This window comes from Vigna umbellata, chromosome 5 (assembly GCF_029865625.1).
Source record: "Vigna umbellata cultivar VRB3 chromosome 5, Vumbellata_1.0, whole genome shotgun sequence".
Taxonomy (NCBI): domain Eukaryota; kingdom Viridiplantae; phylum Streptophyta; class Magnoliopsida; order Fabales; family Fabaceae; genus Vigna; species Vigna umbellata.
Genome location: NC_142169.1, coordinates 31,433,311 through 31,457,275, shown reverse-complemented (window position 1 = coordinate 31,457,275; position 23,965 = coordinate 31,433,311). Strand labels below are relative to the sequence as shown.

The following is a 23,965-nucleotide window of genomic DNA, read 5'->3' as shown; positions in this document are numbered from 1 at the left end:
GAAAGTACCACGTCGTATAAAGTGTAGATCAACAACAAGGCTACAATCACTGACGTGTCCTTGTTTGGCTGTTTTCCTTCAATTTGCTTCTGAAACCTGTTCCTATCTTTTTGGAAAGATTGTCACCCTCACGCACCTCGGTTAGCGTATCTTCTCTACTCGCTCGCTGCAACACACGTCACACCACATTCCTCATTAGTTGCATTTACCAAATCTCGTCTCTTCTCAATCTATACTATTTCTAGATGGAGAAACGATAAGTTAACATAATTTATTTTTGACAAATATATTATCATTTTTTTATTGTAAGGTTCATTAATATAGTAATAAATAAATAATAAGCTAATTGAAAAATGATACGTATATTATATTAAAATATTATAAAAATTATGTGTTAAAATATATTTTTTATTTTCGTTGTGTCGTTTATTACATGCAAATCCTTTTCTAAAAATTAATTTTTAAGTTAGAACACTTCTTCTTTTAATTTTATCCTTTTCTTATTTAATTTCTATATAAACGTTTAGATATATGATTTATGTTATAATTGGAAGTCATAATAAATATAAATATATATATATATATATATATATATAAATTTTATTTTGAATTTTATATATAATTTCTTAGCTATTGATATTTTATGAAATATAATTTCAAGATAGGGATAATAAAAAATAAAATATTGAAAATATTAAATATACGAATAGATAAAGATGAAATATATAGTTTCAAATAGTCGAGAGAAGATATTCCACCCATTGAAGATATAGTACGCGAAATAGAAGGAAAGAAGTTAAAAATATTAATATTGTATAAATAAAAATTAATAACGAGGGAGTATCACTCGTCTTTAATTTTGACTATGTTAGATATTGAAAATAAAAAGATACCTTACGTAAAAAAAAATAATGTTTCGACAAACATTGAACATTGTTAGTATGGTCAAACTTTTCAACTAAAATGGCGTGATAAATATGTTCTTTGTATTCTAATTTTTATTATACGAACAATTTTTTAAGAACTATTTTAAAAACAATTGAAACTTCATTTTCTTAAACTCGTTTGATTTAATCCGGAAAATTTAGTAATAAAAGACAATATCGTAAGGAAATAAGACTAATTATCTATCTTATCTTAAAGATAAAACAAAATCTAAAATGATTGAGATATCTGATTATAATCGTTACAGTACATAATTATACAATCTCGCTTATTAAAAAAATATATAATTAAAAAATGGTATCGTGGTTTAATTACAATAGTTTTAATATAATTTAAATATTTTTAGAAAATACATTAATAATTAAAAATAACTATATGCTTACAACTTTTGTTTGTTATAGACTTTATTAAAATATGTTTAGAAATACATTTACTGTAAGTCCTATTTGTATAAATGTGTTTATTTAAAATCCTGGCACAATAAATAAAGAGATTCAGATTTAGCCATCTGATAGTAATTAAATTTCTTAATTCACGCTAATGAGTTATATATATGGTGTGCGATAGTCACGGCGGTGAAATTAAAAAAAAATTAGAGGGTTTCTTAATTTTGTAATACATGACAGAGGTAGTTTTCCATATAACACATTAATTTGTATTTCATTTTTAGTATTATTCTGATAAAAGTAAGGTTTGAAGATTTAAAGACAATAAACGTAAATTGTAAACAAATAATAAATGTCACAAGTGAAAATTCCAATAAATTAAAACAAATCAATACATATATTTAAACAATTTAAAAATCATATTTTTCTAAATATTATATCTAAATTTGAACAGTTAATTCATTCAATTAATAAGTAAATTGATTTATATGAATTAAATCTAAACATTAATCAATTCAATTCTTAATCAATCATTAAATTAAGATTCAATAAATTCTAAATTTTAGTTTTCATTTCAAAAATGTAAATTATTATCACAAAAACAAAATTCAAGTTAAAGAAGAAAAGGACAGACTCAAATAGACAAACGAATCACTTAAAACTTAGGTCATATTATTTGACATTAAATCGATCCTTAAATATTTAATTCTCCGTTAAATAATGAAAATGCAACAAAAGAATAATAAACTAATATAAAAAGACAAAAAAAAATTGAAATGAAAAAAAAAACCCTACAGAAATTAATTAATCTAGACTTTAATTTATTATGCAAAAATTACTCTTACCAATCCTATTTCTAAATGATGTTTTTTTTTTGTTTTTATATAAAACTTAATCGATAACATTCTTTGCATTAACTATTTTTAGATTAAAATATACTTGATTAAAAGGTAAAGGACTTGTACTTAAAAATAATCAGAAAAAATATAAATCAAAATAATAATTTTGAAGATAATATAAATTTAAGGCAAATGTTTTGTTATTAAATAAGTTGACAAGTTTCAAAATTAGATAATTGAGTTTTATAAATGGAATATATATATATATATATATATATATATATATATATATATATATATATATATATATATATATAGAGAGAGAGAGAGAGAGAGAGAGAGAGAGAGAGAGGTATGTATGTATATAATTTGTTCATATATTTTTTTAACAGTTTTTTTGTTCATTATTAAGAAAATTTGCTAACAAATAAATAAATACAAGTATTTTATTAAGGAAATGTTGATAACATGAATATCATAAATTAGAAAAAAAAAAGTATTTTTAAATTATCGCAAATAATTAATGTAATCGTAATTTTGAAACACGAAGAAAATACATAAAATAAATACTTCTTTCAATTCTGTAAGCAAGACTCAGATGAAAAAAATAGGTTTGATTCCATATATAATAATCAATTCAAAGAATTTTTGTACTAATATATTTCTGACAAAAATATTTTAAACCTTAAATTTTTTTACTAAAATATTATTTATTAAAAAAATTAGTTTAATGAATAATAAGTGAAAGTATATTAATGTATAAGATTTTTTTTTTTACACTCTCTTATGTGAAAAACATTTTGAGAGCATTACTTTTGACTTACATGCATATAGAATAAATGTTAAAATTAAAAACATTAATGATTAAACAAATCAAAACAATTTTATATAAAAAATAAGTGTGCCATAGGGTAATATTAAAGTTATAAAATGTTAATTATAAAGAAGCATTTTGTAGAATATATTAAGTTTTTACACTTTAAGATAAACAAATTTCGTGTAATATATATATATATATATATATATATATATATATATATATATATATATATATATATATATATATATATATATATATATATATATGGGTTTGTTAAGTTATCCCAACTCAAAAAATCAGAAACTATTCGTCTAACTTTAATCAATTTTCCTCACTTATCCAATTTGTTTTTTTACTCATCTCCATACTCTCTCCCACTCATACACAGTAACCCGCGACACCGCAATTTATTGCTTTTGTTTTGTTTATTCATTTGTTTTCCACTATAATAACAAAATAATTGATGATGTTGATTTTTGATTTAAGGGTTGTGTTATGTTTTTTCCCATTGTTATTAACTTTCGTTTTTAAATTTTAAAATTCTTCAGAGGGATTTGATATTTTGACTATTAAGTTGTCCGGAAATATTTTCCAGAAGAGAAAAACCATTACGTGAAAAGAGGATTCCCCAAGGGATAAGTTATTGTCCAGAAAATGAATTTCTAAAGTCAACTCTGAAAAATAATTCTAAAAACATATTTTCTATTGAAAATAATATTTCGAAATATACTTTTCGTCTTCCTGCATGCAGGCAACTTCAAAACACAACATAAAAAATGAAGCTCATGTACATTGTACTAAATGATTTAACATGAACAAATTATCGAAGAGAGTTATGAACAGAGAAAATTGTTGTTGTTAACTTTGTCTCCCCTTATTCAGAACAGAGACCACTGCTTGTTCCCATGTTGATAAGCATATTTTCATTTAGTATTCTAACAAATTACACATCTTCTAGATTTGAGCAGATGACAAAATATTGAGTAAACTAGTCATAATGAATATGTTAGCTCTAAGTTGGACCAGTCTAAAGTAAATCACATCATGTAAGTTTATTTTAAACAATTCACATCTCCAACTTGTTTAGTCAATATAAACATGATGTTGTGATTTATCATTTGTCGCATAAGTGAAATTAAGAAAAACAAAAGGCACTAAATTTCAAATTGGAATTTAAACTTAATAAATTTGTTACCATCACGCTCATAGTTTAGCTTCTACTCTTTCATTCTATGATTTTATCAAAATTTGGTATTAAGAAACTAAATGCTTTACAACTATTATGGGTTGATGCTAACGTCTTTTCGCGGGGAGTTTCTTTATTTTGTAGTTTTGAAATTATTATAAGCATCAACATCATCAATTATTTTGCTATTAAAGTGAAAAACAAATGAAGAAACAGAGCAAGAACAACAAATTGCGGTGTCGCGGGTTACTATGTGTGGATGAGAAAGAGGATGAAGAGAAGAGAGAAACAAATTGGATAAGTTAGGAAGATAGATTAGGGTTAGGTGGGTGTTTCGATTTTTTGAGTTGGAGCTACTTACGCAAGTTAGCAAACTATATATATTAAAACATTCGTTCAATAAATTTTAAAAGGAAAAAATAGATTTTTATATAGCAAAGTGTTTTTTTTATAAAGAGCTTAGTTTTAAGAAAATTGTGGGAGGGTAATATCTAAATATACAAGCATTTCTCATAGATTCTTCTGGAAAGAATTTATAATCAGTTAAATTTCTAAAATTTTCTTTTATTGTGAGTTACTCATATAATCTTATTAAGTTGTGTATCGTTTACTTTATATAATTATGCTCCCTATTTTTTCTTTTTATGCCTGATATATCCAGTTATCTAAATTTAAAACATAAAATTAATGTAGTTATCGTTTTCGTTTTTGGAAAATATGTAGATTCTTTCAAAAAACATCAGGCAAGTCTTCATAGTTTGATGTATTTATTTTTATACTTTCTAACTTCATTAATAAATCTACATTGACAAAATTTTATCTAATATTAAAGGATGCAACTGAAAAAATTATTATAAATTAATGACAAGCTTAAAGAAAAAGCACATTGTTGTTTAATGCTTGTGGAGTCAGAGTTCTTCTAGGATACAACTAGGAAAGATATGTGTACTAGACCTAACTATAAAGAAAAGAAAGAAAATGCGGAGTCAGAGTTTAAATATTCTACAGATGGTTATGAAAACTTTGGAGAACAGATTTAACATTTGTCAACTGTTAAGATTGAAATGATTGAATTTGAACCTAGAGATGTTGGAAACAAGAGCTCAATCAACGTGGTTCATGTCATTAATCCAATGAGAAACACAAAAAGTTAGTTAACTGTATGAGTTGAACTACTCTTGCACATGTTCCACAATACTTGGCGTTAATTATTCATTCATGGAATTAACAGTATGAGTAGTTACAGGTTTCACACAAACAAATATTTTAGAATTAAAATATTTGTTTGTGTGAAATGTTGATGAGAAAACAAAACAATCAGAATGAGTAATGCACTAAGACATACACACGAGTCACGTGACCATCTCCAGTAAAAGGTTGCATCAACAAATAAATGAGATTACCAACCTTGTTGAAATGAAAGTTTAATAACCGTTGAGAATTAAGCACAAGTACAAACGTATCACACAATGGTTATTGTTCATCATCTGCATTCTAATCTAGTTCCGCAGCTACAGATGTATCAATTTCAGTAAGCCGACAGTTCTATAGCAATCTAATCTAGTTCACAATATGAACGATTTCAGCAGGGTACAAAACAATGGAAGCATATTTTTTTCACCTAGTGTAACGCCTTGTATCAAAATAGCACCGCCAAGAAAGCAATTGAATTTACCGGGCGGCAAGGGTTACAGAATGCGCATCATTACGAAGGGGAAAAGGTTCTATTTGACAACTAACAAAAAAAGGCCATGGAAGGAAAGCCCTAGTATGCGTTTACTATAACCACCTAACCATGTCACATTCAGGACATGATGGACGAAGTTATACGTATCTTGTTTGTACTCTAACCAAGAATTGTTTTTATCTTTGTTTTCTGATCCTCCGTTAGTGACGTGGGGAATAGAACCTCAAAAGTGACGTAAAGATCTCCCTTTTTGTTGTTCATATGCAATGGCATACCCTCCCCTTTGAACTTCCTCACCTGCTTTGGTTTTGTGATTTCCTGAGGAGTCAAAATAATTCTGTCAATTGTTTTCCTCACACGCACACACACACACCAAAACCAATTAGGAGCTGACGCAAGCATATTTCTTCCTCACCTTTGTGCCTATGTTCACCAGATGCTCATCTAGGTGTGTAATGGTCTTCTCAAAACCAACAAGGGCTTGAACCTGAAGAAGATTCATTTACAATGTAAATATTTAAGGATGCCAATATCCGAGAGAGCAGTTACCGGTTCGCAAAATCAACAAATGTCTTTATTTCAAATAAGCCGTGCTAACCAGTAGTAACCACTTTCAACTCAAGGAATTGATATGCATATCACCAAGGGCAATACTTACCAGAGTTATAGTGACAGTAGTGTGCAAGTCATTGCCTTCTCTTCTAAAGAGATCATGTGGTGCAGTACGGATACGAAACTGTTCAATCATATGAATTGTTAACACCCTGCATACCCAATAAAATGGATACCGAAAGTGACAAGTTACTAACCCTTAAATCTCCAGATTCTCCATCAATTATTGGCTCACCATCCTCATAAAACAGCACCTCCTGTGAAAGGACAATAACTTGTAAATCTACTGTCTTCATTTGTCAAAGTATTAAATTTGAAAAAAAAAACAAAAAAAAAAAACGGGAAGCTTCCCCTGATCACAATCCAAATACATCATTTAATTGCAACATAACACTCGTAGAGCACAGAGGAAAATAGAGAAATGGGAAGTTTATTGTTAGCATTCCTTTTTATTGTACAGTCAGCATAAGTGGAAAATAGAGAAGGGGTACAGACAGCGAACATATTTTGACTCCTTGGTGATTGGTAAGCAGAAAATCCTTAAAATTGAAACTCGACCTTCTCACATTTCAAATTTCACCGTTTTTTATTTTCACGTTATTACTACAGTTTCCCTCATGCATAACAATGTCAGTTGGTTCAAGTAGCTAAATCCACGTAGTGGACAAAGGTTGTGGCTGTTGAAGTTGTATATCTTAACATTCACTTAGACTTTAATTGTAGAAGAGTTCCCGAAATATAACCAAAAAATTAGAAAAAAAGAATGTATCCACGATAATTTAGAAGCATTGATGATATTGTCCATGAGGATTATATGTACTAGGTGACCGAAAAAGCTGATTTTATGGATTTAGAATTTTAAGCTTATGATTATTTTTCAACAGATTCTTTTTCTCTAAAACATGTTAACTCCAAATTACCCTCATTTCCTGACATCTTTTTCTCGTGCAACTTCATACATACCCCCTTTGGTAGTTTACTATAAAAACTGACTTTTTTTTTGTATCCGAACAAAATTAATTATCTCAAACTAATTTTTCAGCAAGCTTACACGAGCAAAAATTAATTCTGATTATAATCAATTATAGAAATAACTATTCATTAAAATAATTTAATTTTCAAAATGATCTCAAACACTACAAATGTACAAATAGGTATAGTGATTATCTTCAGTTCAAGTGAAACAAAAACAGAGAATTTAAATACTACTGTGTGTAATTCACGCTAAAATGTTCCATTCTAAGTAGGTTCTAATTTAAAACGAAAATTGGAATTATAATGCCCTTAGTCTTCACAATTTAGATATAGTACTCATGACTGGATACTCTATAGTTCATGGTAGACAGATTTTACGAAAATGTAATATGACATTGTATGCATACTTAAGTTTGTGTATACACTTTAAAATATTACCTGTCCATCTTGCATGCCTTTCTCAATATCAACTGTGACGAAATACCCCTCCCTTACGTATTTGACATTAGGACATTGCTCACAAACCTGGACAGGCAAATGCAGAAATATGAGTTAAAATTTTCCACATATGGCAACAGGATTAAGAGAAACCTGCACAATCCCTCCCCAAACACATGAACAACAGGTAGACATTTCACAATCACACCAGTAAATCTCATGAAACACAAAATCAGTGTGTTAGCAATATATAGGCATCTCTAAAAAATGACAGGGGTAAAGAAAAATGTCTTCCTGTAAACATTCTCAGATGCGCTCTTTACCTGCTCTGTCATTTGTTGAAACATCCCAGGCCCAATTTGCTTGTGATAAACCTCATTTCTACAGTTACATCGTCTTTTCCCAGGTGCTGACTTTAGTACATTCTTTTCCCTCCAAACCTGAATTGAAATGCAATGGCCATATCAAGAGAAATAACAACCAAATAACTTTAAAATTCAATATGTCACTGATGCATGATTAAGTCATTAAGTAACTGATCAAATTTCTCCAATGAATAATATCTATTGTGACAGTTTAAACTATGCCTGATAAGAGATAAAAGTGCTTCTTCGATGAATATATTTAACTGCATAAGACAGAATATAAGTATCTAAGATGAATTGGAGAAGCAAATTAAGAAAAATCTACAAGAATGTCAGTAGCCATGTGTATGTGGAATATGTCGCATGGCATGACCATTAGATGCACGAGGCTGAGCTTGATGTAAGTTTCAGCTCTCAACTATTAGTTGCAGCTCACTTTATTCCTAATTTTCTAATGGCAGGTGTAGCAAAATAAAAGTGTACTTTGGCGATACCATGTTTCACATGAAAATTAACTACAAAATCTTGGACCTCTTCCATGTCCATTTATATTCTTAGAATAAAAAATGTAGCTGAAATTCAACAAGGGCAAGTGGCACACAAACACATCAGATATATAGAATTAATGTGTATTCAGAGTCAGAACAGTAACTAGACGTGGCCTCACCTTCAAGGTACCCCCCATGTACAAATCTTCAAGTGTTGCATCCAATTCAACAACCACGTCATCTCCTTTTACAATTTTCTCTTCTTCCTCCATCGATCCTCCACCAAAGAAACTAAAACCAACAATTAAGTTTCAGTGTCACTCACAAAACAAAGCTCAGGGCCCATGCTATAACACTAAACACACAATTATGGCAGAATAAATACACATCCATGGTTCAGAATTGTTGTCAGCAACGGTGCTTTGCCCAATCACAACAGCCAGTAGGTGCAGTTTAATTTTTGTTGACATAAATGGCCGCAACATAGACACAATTGAAGTCTAGAAAATCCTTAGCATTGTTCAATTTCACTTGTTTATCAAAATAGTAACAAAGATTTAGATTTTAATCTCCTACTTTAATTCCTAAGAGTCAATAATAAATGCATGGGTGAGAGGTCATGTGGAATGTTGACGGAATTTAGAAGGCACCTCATGGTAGTACACGGAAAAGACGTGTGATATATTATTGCATAATTGTAAAATAATACACCAGTAATTAGAGTAATTGTGAAATTCTTATTTTTACTTTTTGATGCAAATATATAATAATCTCACACCGCAACTGCCACAGAACCTACAACCAGGCACGCAATTTAGACCATGCACGCATCCATAACACAGCAATCTGCCTATTTACCACAATGTAATCCCAGGCCAAAAATCAACGGCTAGATTGAGATTTATAACATAGATCAATATAACCATATAAATGCTCTGATTAGATTATTACATCGAGTTAGAAAGAATATTATAGAAATCCTGCATATCCTTCCTTAGTTACCTCTGTTGGCCCATTCATGTACTCTTTGTATTTTTTATGTATATATACTAATTCGAGTACAATGATGTCAAACGAAGAAATAGTGACTAATAGCAAAAGAAAACCATGTCGACAGGGATAGATTAAGTACTAATCCAACAAAAGCTATAGATAATGACTTACGTGCTAAAAATATCCTGGAAATTCATTCCACCACCTCCACCTCCACCAGCAGCATGCTGCTTCAAACCCTCCTCACCGTACCTGTCATAAATACCCCTCTTCTCCCTATCCGACAACACTTCATACGCTGCCATTAATAACAAACAAAGGAAGCAACAGAAAACCATTAAAAAACCAACACAGATAGCAATAGCACACCAGATCATGAAAACCAAATCAATATACCATTGTTAATCTCAGCAAATTTCCTGTTCGCTTCTTCATTGCCCGGGTTCTTATCAGGATGATACTTCAAGGCTAGCTTCCGATACGCCCTCTTTATCTGATCGTCCGATGCACCCTTCGACACTTGAAGTATATCGTAATAGCTCTTCCTGCAACAGGTTGAAACAAAAATACACATATATATAAGCAAAGTGCAATGCAGAACAAATTAAGTGTACGTTGGAGTTTAAAGGAGAGAAAGAGAGTACCCAGCAATGGCACTAAGACAATAGCAGAGAGCGCACAGAAGGAACAAGAGATTGACTCTTCGATGCGCCATGAAGAGATTTGGATCTCTCCGAAAGGGAATTTTAATTTTAGGGCTCTGCAATGGTCCCTCGGATCTCGTTGGAATCGGAATAAAAATTGAGGGTTAGGGTCTGGGAATTCGTGTTTAAGGATTATTGCGCTTGTAATGCGTTGCGTATGTATCGTGTATGTGGGTGGTGTTTCTATCTTGCAGTGGCGGACCTGAAAGTGATTCCGCCAAGACTTGACTACGGAGTATGGAGTCGACAATACGCTTTGCTTTGCAACGTGTTCGTTTCAAAACTGGCCAATCACCGTGAGCCTTTAGTTGTTCCTACCAATCATAGCTCTCCACGTAGATTTCCCCATTCACGCGTTTCATTCCCTTCCTAACGTCCAGGAAACTCCCGTAAATTGGAAATTCACAAAATTGCCATTCAGCTTTTTGGGCTATTTTATTGTTGTGCTATTAGCCCAATTAAAGGCTACTGAACGGGCTCAAATATTCACACTACAGTTTCCTCTTTACACCACCCTTATTTTATCTAATGGAAGGTAGACCTTTACAGACATATTTGAATGAGTTTATTTAAACCCACAAACTGAATCAAAATTGTAAAAGTGGATTTGAATTACATTTTTAGTGACTTGAATTTATTTAATATTTTCTTAAACTAAAATTGAAATAAGGTAAAAATAGACAATGGATATTACCTTGAAGTTGATAATTTTTATATTAATATCATATTCACATATTTTTATAAAATCGTACTTAAAAATTAGAGTAACAAATCCATCATGCACCACTCTCAGATTCAAATTAAATTAAATTATCTCAAATGTTTCATTTTTACAAAATCAGAAGGAAGGTCCATTAGTTGTTCGCAGATATTTAATTTTTTATAACTTTAAATACATATAGGGAGAAAGATACTTGGACACTTTATTTTTAAAATTAAAATAACCATTTTTGAAATAGTAAGTAATCACTTTTTTGAAAAGTGATGGTAAAAAAATGATTATTTTGAAAATAAACGTATTAGGCAAACACATAAGAAAACAAAAATCCACGTAGTTTATTAGGCAAGCAAATATCTAAAAAAAAATAAACACAGCAGAAAATGGTTAAAAGTCATGTCTTTTAAAAAAAACAACTTAAGATTATCAATACAGTTACACATACAAAAATAATTACTTTACAAACATCGTTATAGTCATTATATGAGTTTAGTATGTGAAATGTTTGTGAAAAATACCGTGTTAGTATGTGAAAATAATTCTCGTTATAATAGTTGTGAATAGATAAGTTTAGTATCACTTATAATCAAGCCATAAAATTCACTTAATCACCACAACGAAAGGCATCCATACGGAACTAAAAGATATAAAATAGTTATAAATAAGTATAGTAAAGATTAACTGTTCTAAAATATTGAAAAATAAATTAATGATCAAGAAGTATAAAAGTTAGTCTAATATATCATACAATACGTTCCTTAAGTCGAGCTACTATAGTTAAATGCTTTATACAAACATGTATTTGTAAAATATTATAAAACATAACAAATTTATATTAGTTCATACATTATATATAGTAATCATGTTCACGAATATATTGCCTTTCTTTTGTCTTTATCTTATTTTCAACCTTATCTTCATATACTTAAAAGATTTTGTTTCAACATCACAAATCAAGTTCTACTAGTAATCATTCATAGTTGAATTGGAGAATCATATTAGGTTTATTGAGGAGAAAATTCATCGAAGATACGTAACATTAATGAGATATAAATTCAAGCACGTAAGAAATTAACGTTACTTTATCCCCAAAATTCAAGACAGTGAGTTAATGGGTTTTCACTGTTATATAGTACTCCACTCTCTCAGTTTTACTCAATGTGGAACTTAGACTCACACTTGAACACCCTGTGAGTCTAAGTCCCACCGTGGATGACATAAACACCTTAGATGTGTGCATGTTGTTTGATCAGGAGATGAGATTCGCAAATATTTTGGAGGCTCCTTTCATTAGTTTTTATGCACTCACAATGTTAAAGTAAGAATAAAGACTAATAGAGCAAATAACTAAAAAGGTTAGAGTGCAACTCTATGATGAAGTCATTGAGCAAGTGATTGAAAGGGTTATGCGTCAACTTCAGTAGCAGTTCGAAAGTTATAGTATTCGTCCGTAAATATCTCTGGTGGATAAAACTCACAATCATTTTATGTTAAGTTATGAATTGAAAAATTGTTCTTTAATAAAAAAACATTTACATTTGCTCTGATAGGTTGAAACATAGATAAGACTTGTTCAACCATTCCTACTAAGGGATGACACGAACGACCCTCATCCATGTCAGCTATATGTTTTTGATGATACAATAAGGACAGTGTCAGCTATAATAAAATATTCAAAGAGAGTATTCAGAACAAAGTATGAAAGCACAATGTCAACTAAATTTAAAAAATTAAGATTAAATAATATAATTTGTCTCATTTTCTAAAAAAAATCTCAAATCGGTATCGTTTTTTGATATATCTATGTTTAGTCTTTATTTTAAAAATTGTGATACAATGAGATCTTTCTTTTGCCAATTTATTAACGTAACATATCATTCATGTTTTATTTTTTACTTTTTAAAATTGTTTTTACTTTTATTTTTTATTTTTAAAAAGAAAAGTAAATATCTGTTGCGTGTCAAGTTGACAGCGTGTCACGTGATAGTAGATGTGCAGTGGCAGTGTCACATATCGTTATTACTTTAATCTTAATTTAGTCTATGTATTATTATTTGTTTCAATTTAGTCTAATTTTTTTAAATGAAGTAATTTTGTCATTTTTCAAATCAAAATGAAATTTATATTTTTTATAAATGTTATACAGATATTTTTATTAAAATTAATTCTTTTATTAAATATCTTTAACAAGATTAAATTTATTTATAGTTATATTTTATATCAAATTTTATTTTAATTTATTTTCAAATTTTGAATTTTTGTATAAATGTTAAACAAATTGAGACATATAAAAAAAGTGTATCAATTTAAGATTCTTACAAAAAAAAAATGAAGTAGAAAGCATAAATAGTATATTTTTACTCAGACGGAGACAATAAGTTGGAGAAAAAAAAGAATGAATAAATGATTTAAGGAAAGAAAGTGAAATATGATGCAAAGAAAGTAGTCACACGTGACCACCGTAACAACGTTGGAAAATAGGATAGGATCATTTGTGGCTCAACATGTAGATAAGAGAAAAAAAAACAAAGAGAATCACTTTGCAACTTGTTTTATGATACATTTTCTTGGCTGGATTTACTCGTTGAGAGACACAAATTTACGGTGTTGATTGATGTTCTTTTTCAGCAATTTAAGGGTCAGGAGAAAAGGAATTTGTGAGATGCACTATTTTTCCAATCTCACTTGAAATGAGGTTTTATCATATTGCTCTCGTTAAAATCACGTTGATTATGGGTGCATTGTTAAGCTTTTCAGTGGTGGGAATCAGTTCTGGTTAAAATGAGACTGATTTTGTGATTATTTGATTTAACAAAGGGAAAGAAAAATCGATTCTGAGTGGAGTGAAATTGATTCCTATGATTTGAGTGGTGAGAAGGAATCGGTTTTTATTATAGAATAATTGATTCCCGTTAATATATATATATATATATATATATATATATATATATATATATATATATAGGAGTGAAAAAATAAATTAAAAATTTTCAATGATTGAGATATATACTTTTTGCTAAACTAGAAACATGATACCCATCTTAGTTTCCACGACCTTGATACAAACATTATCAACACTAATAAAAATATGTGTTGTATATGTTCATGAAACCAAAACAAAGACAAAAACAATTTTCATATTAAAAAAGTTAATAAAATCCCGTGAATGTAAAAAATTTTGCAAAGAAAAAGTATATAATATTTATATAATGAGTAATAATAATAATAATAATATCATATTATTATTAAATAATACTGTTAAGAATAAACAATAACAATAATATATTAATTTTAACATAAAGCTAAAATCATAATTTTACATTTTAATTTATTAAAATTTTAATTTTTTATATATCAGATAAGACCTTTAACAAAATTTATCTTAAAATTATTTATTTTCACTTTCAAATCTTTTAAAAAAATTACAAAAATATAATTTTTAAATCCATTTAAATTTATTTATTTATTCTCGTATTCTTATTCGTAAGTGAACATATTTAGGATAGCATAACTATAATAAAATACTATTATTTTTAACACTTAATAAAAAAAAATCATTTTTTATAAATATTAAAACATATTTAAATGTAGATTGTGAACTAATATATGTAATATGAAAGAACATTTTTCTAAACATAATACGAGGACATATGTTTTTTCGCATTCATCACGTGAATTCAAAGGATTCAATCATTTAACTTTTGACAATTATTTTGTTTTGGAATAAATCATTTAACTTTTGACAATTATTTTGTTTTGGAATAAAATAATGATACATTGATTACATATTTTTGTTACAACATTGTATGTGTCATTTTATGATTGATTCATGTTAGTATTTATAAATTATTATTATTGATTGTGAAATAATTTTGGACGAATCACAAATAACACGTAAATAATATTAAAATATCGTAAAAAAAATGTTTTCAGAAGTGTCCTTATTTTTTTTTAATAACACTGTCAAACAATGATTTGAAGTAATGAATAGCAGTGAAATATTGCGTAAAAGGACACCTAAAGTAATATAAAAAAGAAGTGAATAGAAAAAACGTAATGAAAAACCAATAATAGCATAAGATTAGAAATTGATGGAGACAATTCTTACCGCATTAAATTTGAAATAGTGGCGTTGTAAATGAAGGGCTATACATTAATGAGGAAGATGGAATGCTCCGTCAGTCGAGGCTCATGTCCCTCGACGGTGGGGAAGCCACGACTGTCGAGGCTGATGTCCCTCAAACTTTAAAATATATATTGGGACAGTCAACGTGGTTCCTCTTCCACCGCTAATATAAATCTCTTTCTAAAGCCCCACTTCCGCCCAACAAATATATACTACATATAATAAATATTAAATATATTTTAATATTTTAAATTTAACGCTAAATTAAATTTTTAATTTTAATAATACGAACATAAATTTTATTACTTTTAAATTTTTTTATATATTTTAACCTCAAACTTTAAAATATATATAATTATTTTAATTTTATAATATTAAACTATTTTAACATATCAAAAATATTTTTTAATGAATATTATAACATGAATGTGTCAAAAATATACATAACTTAAAATTAATATAAAAAGTGTTTGATATGTCAATACAATTTATTATAAATATAATTACATTAAAATAATTATATTTATTTATTTTTAAAATTTGATAACAATGTTTTAAGAAAAATTCAAATTCACATTAAAATTCAAAAAATATATTTAACGTTAAATAAATTATTAAACTATGAAAGAAAATAAAAATAAAAATACTGAAAATGTTTAACAGATTTTACAATGTTATTATTTTACGATTAAATTTATAAATTAAAAACTTAAAATATATATGTTTAGAAGTCTCAGATAAATTATAAATACAGTAAATTTAGAGTATATATATATAATTATAAAGTTTATCTCATAAATCAATTTTATAAAATTTAGTTAGATTTAAAAATTATTTATTAATATAATATTAAAATTATAAATTAAAATTTATTTTAACGATTTTTGTATTTGTTAAACATATAATTTTATCTATTATCAAATTATTATTGAATCATTTATTAACATCTAATTTTATCTTTAAAAATTAATTTAAAAAGAAAAGTAATTTATATTCTAACATTAAAAAATATATTAAAAATGTTATATAACTAAAACTAAAATTAATTTAAAAAATATATAAATATTAAATTAATTTAAAATTCTTTAATTCGTAACATAAGCAGACAAAGACTTTATATGAGCTAATATATTTTTAATCTTTCTATTTTTGTCTGGGGTCACCTTTCTCCTGCCTAGAGTCTGCTGCCCCTACCCTACCCTTTTTAAATAAGTTGTGCTGCTGACTGCAGCATTTGCTATTATCACACAGCAGCATTTGCTATTATCACAGAACCGCCACAAAAAGGTGATACATTAAAACTGAAACATGCATACAAGCACACCCACTAGTGCCAGCACAATTAAAATCAAGTGAAAGAGGTAGCTTCTGCAGAACTCAGATATGGGAAGGGCTCCTTGTTGTGAGAAGGTGGGAATGAAGAAGGGGAGGTGGACGGCGGAGGAAGATGAGATTTTGACCAAGTACATTCAGGCCAATGGAGAAGGTTCTTGGAGGACGTTGCCAAAAAATGCAGGTAAAAAGCTAATTAATGCCACAACTATTATACATATATACTTTGCTTTTCTGGGTACCTTTTTGTTGACTGTGACCTTCAGCTATATAATTATTCTACAAGCCTCTAATTTTCAGCCATGGATCGAATCACTTTTTCTCTGACTGCCATTTACACTTTTGGGTTGTGCAGGATTGTTAAGATGTGGGAAGAGTTGCAGGTTAAGGTGGATTAACTATTTGAGAGCTGATCTAAAGAGAGGAGACATTTCTCTCGAGGAAGAAAACACCATTGTCAAGTTGCATGCTTCGTTAGGCAACAGGTTAGTTTCCAGATCATTCTCATGCTCGTTTCTCAGATTAAAGCCACTTATTTTCCGTCAAATTTAAACTTCATAAAACTCCTACTTTTAAACGTTATAAATGTTTCAAAATTAACATAACCATTTCTTCTCCATACTTCTCACTCATTCAATAGACAAAATGTATTTCTAAGCACAAAAGCACCTCAAACTAATGCAGCATGTCAGTCTTACTAATCAAAATTTTATGAATATTGCTCTTTGTTTTCTTTTTCTTTTCATTTGCGTGATTACACAAACTTTATTTTAAACAAATTTACTAAATCAACCAAATAGCGGCTTGGTTGAAAAGAGAACTGTGAGAAAGAGACTTCGACAACAATTCCTGCAGAGATTTTTTCATTAAGCCTAAGTTAGACAAACTTTATTAAAAAACAAATTGACTATATCAACCTATTACTGTCTTTTTTAGTTTTTTTTTTTTTTTATGAAAATTAATGTCTTGTTTATATGAAATGGAAAAAGAGAGAAAGAGACCGTGATAGCAATTATTGTAAAAGTTGTTTTCATTTATTTAATTTAGGCAAACTTTATTTAAAACAATTTACATAATCGGCCCATTAATTCTTCGTTTAACTGCAAAGAGACGGGAGGAAGAAAAAAAAAGACATGGATAACAATATTTGTAAAATTATGTTAAAAGAAAAAAAAACTATGGTATGTTTGGATAATATAAGAGAAAATAGAGACATGAAAATATAGATAATAGTATTATTGTTTGATTAATAAATAAAGGAAAATATTTTACTTTTGTGTACTAAAGAACTATACAATTTTTTTCAGCTTTTCTTATTAGAAGTTCTCTTCTTTTTTCTTTTTCCTTTCCAACCCTAAAGTAAAAGTAATTTTTGTTCCTAAATAAACTTATTTTTAAAAAAATACACAAATAAACTCTTCATAATTATGTTGATATAATTGTAGAATTGTTTATTATTCATAAATTAGACATTGAATGTTATGAAATCGAATTCTGACGTCTGAGCAACATTTATACGTAAAAAATCTGAATATAAGAAAATTATCTATTTAATAAAATTTAGAAAAGTTTATTTGTGTAATTTAAAAAAAATGTTTGGAAAAAATAATCTTGCATCTCTTGCACTAAATATTATATATAGATAAATAACATAGTCCATGTACTTTATACTTCAAAATTTTTCACTTTCCAATAACAATTTATTAACTATTGTCTCAGCCTTGACTACAGTTTTAGTTATTTTTAATCAAAATTAATTGATGTTCTCATTTTTTAAAAATAGTATTATTTATTTTATTTCTAATTTATCCCCAGATAACTTTTATTTGTAATACATTAATTGTTTTTATTGTGTATTTAAAAAATTTAAATCGTTCTTATTATGGACAGAGGTATTATTATAAAAATAATAGTAAAGAAATAAAAAGTTTTTTTTTCTTAAAAATACCAATTCTATAATATCAATGTATCACCATATTTTTTAATCAATGAGATTCACTCTTTTTTTTGGTACTAATTGACAACACCAAATATTTTGACAAATTTAAACCAACATATTAATTTTAATATTTTTTCTTTAATTACTAAAATTACTTAATTCAACTAACATTTTAAGTTATATATTTTAATTTAAGTTTAATTAGGTGTTAAATTACTCATAAATTTATGTATTTTTACTTTATTTTCTTTTAATTTTTTTACTCTGTTGAGTAATTAAAATATTCATTTATTTTTCATTTAAGTTTTTAGTGTTTTTTGTTAACCGTGGAAGATGATTGTTCTCTCTCTTGTCTTCTTATCTATCTTAATGGTCTCCTTAAGAAATATGAAATTATGATTAAATATATGAAAAAAAATATATATGAGAAACATGGTTACCCAAAAAAATTTCATATTCAAATTATTTTAATTGTCTCCTTAAGAAATATGAAATTGTGATTAAATATAAAAAACAAATATCAGAAACATGTTATCCAAAAAAAAATCATTTTTCTTATGTAAATAAATGAGATAATATAACAACCATATCATGAATTTTTAGATACTTAATACAGTAACAAAATTTAACAGAAACTTAATTAAAAAATATCTAAAAATTTATATTTTTTCATAAATTTGAAACTTAATCCATCCTTTATTTTGTCTGAGAGAAATATTAGAAGATGTTTCTTGATAATTTATGACATTCTCTAGTATTAGCCACTTAAAGTTCATTGAAACATACAAATTTAGAAACAATTAATAGAGATATATAAATCTTATCAGTTTAATTATTTATTTAGTCCACTTCGTTGCACAAAATTACGAAGAGATGTGTTAACATTTCACATTCTGGAAACTTCATCTATCAACGTGTATATATATATATTCTTATTAATTTTATCATATTTTCCATGTGAATTTCACTTCACATAATTCAAAGAGATCATTAGTAATAGCTGTATGAGTTGGTGAACTTCAGGTGGTCCTTGATAGCAAGCCACTTGCCAGGAAGAACCGACAACGAGATTAAAAATTACTGGAACTCTAACTTAAGCAGAAAAATTTACACTTTCCGAGGCACAACTAATACCAAACCAGACATCATCACTCTCACTCTACCTCCCAAGAGGAAACGTGGTAGGACAAGTCGCTGGGCCATGAAGAAGAACAAGACATATTGCGCCCCGAAAACAAAAGCAACAGCTCTTACCAGCAGTTCCTCTTCCACCAACACCTCCACTTGAGACCGAGAAACATTCAGTTCACCCATGAGAATACTACTACTCAAGAAGAAGAAAACCTAGTCACTAATGCCACATGGGTTGAGGGTGAGAAAGAAATAATGAACATCTGGGGACCCTATGACGAGGAATTTATTAATGGGGGAGACGGGGGATCAAGTGTTGAGTTTTGAATCTTTCAACGACATCATGAACAGCTACTGTTCCCAAGCAAGTGGGTGTTGGACCATTTCTGATGAAGGTTACAGTGAGAGCAGTGAAGTGGTTGGGAATAAAACTTGTGACCACACCGTTTTGTCGAGTGGTCGGGAGAAGCAGTGCTTTTGTTCAACCAAGTTTTCTTCTGATTCTGACTTATGCCAAAGCGCGGCACAGCTGGATCATAAGGATGAGTCTCTGCTGGATCATAAGGATGAGCCTCTGCTGGATCATAAGGATGAGTCTGTGTCGTGGGAGCAGCATCAGAGCCTCCTCTCTTGGCTTTGCGAAGATGAAGATTGGGAGAAGGATTTGCAGAGCGTTGGTGAGATTGATCCTCAGAAACAAAAGGACATGGTTGATTGGTTTCTCTCTTGAGAACACCCTCTTCTGCTTCTCATCATCACTTTAGTTTTGGACCTTAAGGACCAATTTCCCTTTCCTTTTGGAATGTAAAAACTGTAAACATTGAAGGGAATAATATTTTATTTTAGCTTAAATGCGAATACATAGTACTCCTAGTGCATAAAAATTATCTAAGAATGTAGATTCTTGCACGATTACTTGTGGTTATTAATCAAATATAAAACACGTTACAGATAAATAACTAAGAAATAAGAGCACGCCTTAGTATTTATAGTTTTTTTTTAATTAAAAGAAAGACAATTTTTTGTATTAAAATAGTGCTTGCTATATTTCAAGCATTCATGTAATATCTATTTTTATTAATAAAGTTTTTGTTTTATATATTTATCCTCCTCTTTCAAGGTTAGCACATAGTACAAAGTGAGTAATTGTTTTTTCTTAAGAAACATTACCAATCTCTAATATTTTCACCAATTAATGAATAGATATTTCATTTACCCACATTCTTTCCATCCATAAAGTAATTTCAAATTGTATATTTCTTACTTATCAACCTTAAACTTAAACTCCGAATTAATGATATGTAAATTTTACTTAAATCTGAGTCCAATTTTACTCTAGCAATAATTAGTTTAATAATATATCATCAAATAATTACTTTTTTTTGTCAACAAATTATTTGCAAATAATTATTTTCTTAGCAGACCTAGTCATTAGTATTCTATCTCTTAAACCAATTCTATTGAGATTTGAAGCTCAATGAAATCAGTTCAGAGGACTATATTATAGAAGTTCACCTAAACTTGAATCCTTAAATACATAATATGTATTGATTTTATTGTGACGAGGGTAAAAAGTTTTAAAACATTACTGGTTAGAATGAAATTGAAATTCCTGGCTGGTCAAGAGAACGAAAATCTACATGGAAAAGACTCTTTAACATTCAAATAAAAAAAAAATTTAAAATATTTATGAATACAATGAATCACTACAAAAAAAAAAGGACATTACCGACGGCCAAAATCCCTCAGAAACAGCCAAAAGCCGTCGAAAAAAGACAATTACAGACGGCAGGGTAAGAAGTTATAATATTTCTTAAGTTATAAGCCTTCGGTAATTACCTCTATACCGACGGCCTCAAGGCCTTCGGTAAAATACCGTCTGTAAATCCCAATTTTCCAGTAGTGAATATAAATTTTTATAACTTAAGAAATATTAATTATATTCATAAGATCAACACATAAATATATTTTTTTCATTGGACTAATATTTACATCAAAAATATAATAAAAATATAATTAATAATAACACAATGACATCTTATCATAAACAATAATCATTATACAAATTAACGAAATTAATTATGCTATGAAGATTGTCTCAATAAACATAAATTTAGACTCATAAAAAAATAAGGATTACGCTCTATTACATAAAAACAAATATAAATTCACTTTATGTTATAAAAGAAAATATTATAATATTTTAAATTTTTTTTATTTACCAATAATATTAATTACTTATAGACTGATTTCCTCTGATCAATCATATGCTTAGATTGATTACTTACCAACAATATAGTAAGTATAATCACAATAGATTTTCAGCATATAAACAAAAAGTGTAAACTAAAATAAAGAAATAATATAATCAATTTCACTAATTAGAAACATTCAAACAATAATTTGTAAATTCAGTTACACACGTGTATATTTTCACCATAATAAAAATATATATATTTATTGACAAATAAAATTCTTTGTTAATAAAAAAATTGCATCAGTAAAGAAACTTCTAAAAAAAATATGACGATAAAAAATTCACCAATGAAATGTTTGTTTGTAAATTTATTTTACAAATGACAAGAAGAATTTGGTCGATAATTATCGATAACTATATATTTTTTCGTAATTATTTGTTGATAATTATAAAAAAGAATTATTTATACGTATATATGATCCATACACATTCTCATAATTTTTTTAATTAAATCCATATAAAAACCCAAATATACTATATACTCTATAAAAAAGTTACTACATAAAGATATTAAGCCCAAAATTATAAATAGATAGTTCATCATATAATGTAAAGTCTTCTAAAGTAAAAGATTTTTAAAACGTATTTCAAAATTTAAGTGATTGATCATACTAATAAAAGACATTTTTATCTACATTTATGCTATAATTGTGTAACTACTACTAGATATTTATGCTATAATTATGTAACTATTATATATCTTGTGATAATTTGAGTAGTGCTCTTTTTTAACTCATGCGTTATTTTGTGCTCATGTAAAATATATGACCATAGCAACCGGATACCAACTTCATAATAAAGCACGTGAGAATAAGTTAGAGTAATTTAAAATCATACTAATACTTTTAAGCATTAAGTAAAACTAAAACTAAAAGATCATATATATATATATATATATATATATATATATATATATATATATATATATATATATATATATATATATATATATATATATATATATATATAGTTACAAATCATTCATTACCTTTTATACAACATCATATATCTAACACGACCTCTAGAGGATTTGTTATATTAAGTATAATATGAGACCATGCACTTGTCATACTTATTTTGTCTTTTAAGAATTATAATTATATTATGATTAGGTTACATCTTCTACAAAGGACTATGACCGGGTAAATCTCATATTTGTAAGATTTGATCCTATTACCACGAGGATCCTTTTCGATTCTCAAACTAAATACTTTTCTCTATATGAATCCAATACTTACATAGTCTCACTTTAATTACGACATCAATACATTCCACACTTAACAAAACATAGTAGTATTCAAATCTTAAGAATCACTACTCTCTCCTTCCATATCATTCATACCAAGCTAATGTAAAAGAACATTATTTCAAATTATACAACATTAACATGGTCCACACCTCTTCCTTTTCACATATAATTCATCCATTTATAGTTAAGAATGACAAAAAAACTATAAAATTAAGTTTTATCAATTAAACAGGACAATGCTCAACGAACACTTCTTGGTGTCTAACACCATAAGTCCTTTGAATCCTTAAAAGTAAAAACTCTTGCGACATTTATGGTTAGGTTCCCACACCTAATGTCAAGTTCCTCTAATTTGAGTGTCAAGTGAGTGTCCAATTTATATTATGAACTCAATTGAAAGTTTTTAAATTTATCTATGACTCAAAATTTAATCAAGCCATTAAAAATTATAAAACTATATTTAACAAAAACTAAATGAAACAAAAATAATCTTCACATCACCTAATTAACCTTCACATCACCAAGTTACCAGAAAAATCTAACAATAGAATTCAATTTAAAAATTTTAAACTTTTGAACCATTGACAATAAAATTTATTAAAAATTCAATTGAAATTCAAATTTATCACGAACCCCAAACTTAATTAAATTAAGATATATATGTATTTTTTCACCTTAAGAGTTACTCGATACCTACTTCACCTAGGTGAACAAGCATAACATAATTATAAAATTTATTTATAATATTCAAGTATTATTTTCAAAAGCCGTTTTT

The 23,965-nt window shown here is 27.8% G+C and overlaps 1 protein-coding gene and 1 pseudogene across 2 annotated transcripts; one reads left to right on the top strand and one right to left on the bottom strand.

The window, feature by feature from the left end:
* Positions 1-5,541: 5,541 nt before the first annotated feature.
* Positions 5,542-10,688, bottom strand: ATERDJ3B (DNAJ heat shock family protein). The gene is made up of 10 exons (XM_047318556.2): positions 10,379-10,688; positions 10,131-10,279; positions 9,906-10,032; positions 8,921-9,032; positions 8,212-8,328; positions 7,889-7,975; positions 6,673-6,732; positions 6,522-6,599; positions 6,279-6,350; positions 5,542-6,181 (listed from the first exon to the last, which is right to left on the bottom strand). The coding sequence occupies exons 1-10, from the start codon at positions 10,447-10,449 to the stop codon at positions 6,023-6,025; spliced, it is 1,032 nt and encodes a 343-aa protein (XP_047174512.1). The 5' UTR covers positions 10,450-10,688; the 3' UTR covers positions 5,542-6,022.
* A 5,850-nt stretch (positions 10,689-16,538) lies between these two features.
* On the top strand, positions 16,539-20,613 carry LOC124842073 (uncharacterized; annotated as a pseudogene). The gene is made up of 3 exons (XR_015779745.1): positions 16,539-16,798; positions 16,970-17,099; positions 19,577-20,613. The product of XR_015779745.1 is annotated as an uncharacterized LOC124842073 (transcript).
* The last annotated feature ends 3,352 nt before the right edge of the window (positions 20,614-23,965 follow it).

Excerpts from the sequence above, each read along its gene's own strand:
- ATERDJ3B (XM_047318556.2), bottom strand. The coding sequence starts at position 10,449 with ATGGCGCATCGAAGAGTCAATCTCTTGTTCCTTCTGTGCGCTCTCTGC. Across the intron at positions 9,033-9,905 it reads TTCCAGGATATTTTTAGCAC|TTTCTTTGGTGGAGGATCGA; the intron begins GTAAGTCATTAT and ends TGTTGGTTTTAG. Across the intron at positions 6,733-7,888 it reads AAGGCATGCAAGATGGACAG|GAGGTGCTGTTTTATGAGGA; the intron begins GTAATATTTTAA and ends GTCCTTTCACAG.